The sequence below is a fragment of the Littorina saxatilis genome, linkage group LG7 (assembly GCF_037325665.1).
Source record: "Littorina saxatilis isolate snail1 linkage group LG7, US_GU_Lsax_2.0, whole genome shotgun sequence".
Taxonomy (NCBI): Eukaryota; Metazoa; Mollusca; class Gastropoda; order Littorinimorpha; family Littorinidae; genus Littorina; species Littorina saxatilis.
The window spans coordinates 56,532,965-56,535,464 of NC_090251.1; the positions used below are offsets into that span (position 1 = coordinate 56,532,965).

Below are 2,500 nucleotides of genomic sequence, written 5' to 3' on the forward strand. Positions count from 1 at the left end.
TCTGCGTGGACCTCAGCTCTGGTGTTCTGCGTGGACCTCAGCTCTGGTGTTCTGCGTGGACCTCAGCTCTGGTGTTCTGCGTGGACCTCAGCTCTGGTGTTCTGGGTGGACCTCAGCTCTGGTGTTCTGCGTGAACGTGTTGAACATATCTCAATAGGCACCGCGTTCCCAAACTGACGGTCTTCAGTCGCCACCAATATCCTTCCTTAAAATGATTAGGAAAGTTTCTGGAATAAGCATTTCAGCTCCCTAATAGGTACACCCCTGTGGGACATGAACTACCATCTCGTGGGAAGGTTTCCGTCTGGAGGTATATTTATGGACAACTTCCATTCGCTAATTGCCTTCCTGTGCACCCTTTTCACTAGAGTATCGTCAGGAGATAGACAGAGCTCATGGTGGCATTTCATTCTTCAATTTTCCTTAGCTCCAAATATCCACAGTTGTTATCAGGCGTTATCCAAAGCATAAGATGGTGGTCTTCCTTTCCGTTTTTTTCCCTCTCAATACAGCTTTCTTAACAAAACATCGTTTGGAGGTGGCTAGAACTTATGTACATATTCATTCGACTATGGCCGTCCTTTTCATCTTTGTATTTACAACTGCTGTTTACAATTATTCTTTGCACGTACATTGGTATCTGCTATGTGAGATATGTACGATTAGATGAAGCCTTCAGTTGTTTCCTTATTAATCATTCCTATTAAAATAGATGTATCATGACAAGCCACTAACACTGTTGGGACACTCTCGGCTAGCCCAAGGGTGTACTCGTATTGTAGGTAACACTGTTGGGACACTCTCGGCTAGCCCAAGGGTGTACTCGTATTGTAGGTACCACTGTTGGGACACTCTCGGCTAGCCCAAGGGTGTACTCGTATTGTAGGTACCACTGTTGGGACACTCTCGGCTAGCCCAAGGGTGTACTCGTATTGTAGGTACCACTGTTGGGACACTCTCGGCTAGCCCAAGGGTGTACTCGTATTGTAGGTAACACTGTTGGGACACTCTCGGCTAGCCCAAGGGTGTACTCGTATTGTAGGTAACACTGTTGGGACACTCTCGGCTAGCCCAAGGGTGTACTCGTATTGTAGGTAACACTGTTGGGACACTCTCGGCTAGCCCAAGGGTGTACTCGTATTGTAGGTAACACTGTTGGGACACTCTCGGCTAGCCCAAGGGTGTACTCGTATTGTAGGTAACACTGTTGGGACACTCTCGGCTAGCCCAAGGGTGTACTCGTATTGTAGGTAACACTGTTGGGACACTCTCGGCTAGCCCAAGGGTGTACTCGTATTGTAGGTAACACTGTTGGGACACTCTCGGCTAGCCCAAGGGTGTACTCGTATTGTAGGTAACACTGTTGGGACACTCTCGGCTAGCCCAAGGGTGTACTCGTATTGTAGGTAACACTGTTGGGACACTCTCGGCTAGCCCAAGGGTGTACTCGTATTGTAGGTAACACTGTTGGGACACTCTCGGCTAGCCCAAGGGTGTACTCGTATTGTAGGTAACACTGTTGGGACACTCTCGGCTAGCCCAAGGGTGTACTTGTATAGCAGGTACCGCTGAAGCAAGAGCAAAAGGGACACTTTCATTCAATGGTGGGATTCTTTTTGCAGACGCCAGCCGCCTTTTGCCCGCGGTTACAAGAGAGAACCGAAAGTGACCCAGGACACCGCCGATGACCTCTACTCGTTGCTTGGCGAAGGCTATGTCTCCAGAGTTCTCCCCCTTCACTACTCGCGTCTCGTCAGCCAGGGGCGCTTCAAGAGGTCCACAGCTGGAAACCGGTTTCAGGATCAGGTTCCCGAATACGACCAGTCCATGGACGATTCTCGAATCCGCGCCGTTGCACTGCCCCGCATCGGGAGATACCTTGGTCAACTGTACAAGTACAGGCCTGTGAAGGCTGTTCCGGCTCCAAGAATAGGCCGCGAGGACTTCGCCAGCGTTGACTTGACGGACAAGCAGAGCTCCAAGCAAGGCCAGCAGATGAAGCGAGAGGATAGTCAGTTTAACGACCAGCAGTCCTCCAACGACGCATCATCGGGGGCATCCCAGATGAGCTTATAAGCCAAGGCTTGAGGCTTTTCCAGGTTTCAAGGTTTCAGCCAGAACATCCAGACCTTGAGGCGATGAGAGAAAAGGGGAAGAGGCGGGAGAAAGAGAGGGGCAAAGAGGAAGAGAGATACAAAAGATACGTAGAGAGGAAGAGATTTGGTGTTTGACTGGGAAGGGATGTAGGTTTTGTTTCGAGTCTTTGCTGGGGTAAGGACTGGTCTGATGTCCACAGCATAGTTCTGCAAGACCAACGGCTCTTAGACCACGGCAACTGCTCAGCGAATCTTGTAGAACGAATTTTGAGTTTGGAAATAAGAACATCTGGAAGGAAAAAACACACACAAACAACATGATGATAGGGTGGGGGAGGGTACACAGTATCTCATACCTTTCACAAAATAGAACATTGGAAACAAGTAAGAAACGGAGTTTAGTT

The 2,500-nt window shown here is 49.3% G+C and overlaps 1 protein-coding gene across 1 annotated transcript in view; it reads left to right on the forward strand.

Moving 5' to 3' along the window:
* Nucleotides 1–2,500, forward strand: part of LOC138971863 (myomodulin neuropeptides 2-like) — a 19,959-nt gene that overhangs the window by 17,369 nt on the left and 90 nt on the right. The window contains exon 3 of the mRNA XM_070344700.1: nucleotides 1,623–2,500. This exon is cut by the window's right edge and continues 90 nt beyond it. Within this exon, the coding sequence (XP_070200801.1) occupies nucleotides 1,623–2,076 (454 nt within the window). The 3' untranslated portion in view covers nucleotides 2,077–2,500. The remainder of the gene's footprint in view (nucleotides 1–1,622) is intronic.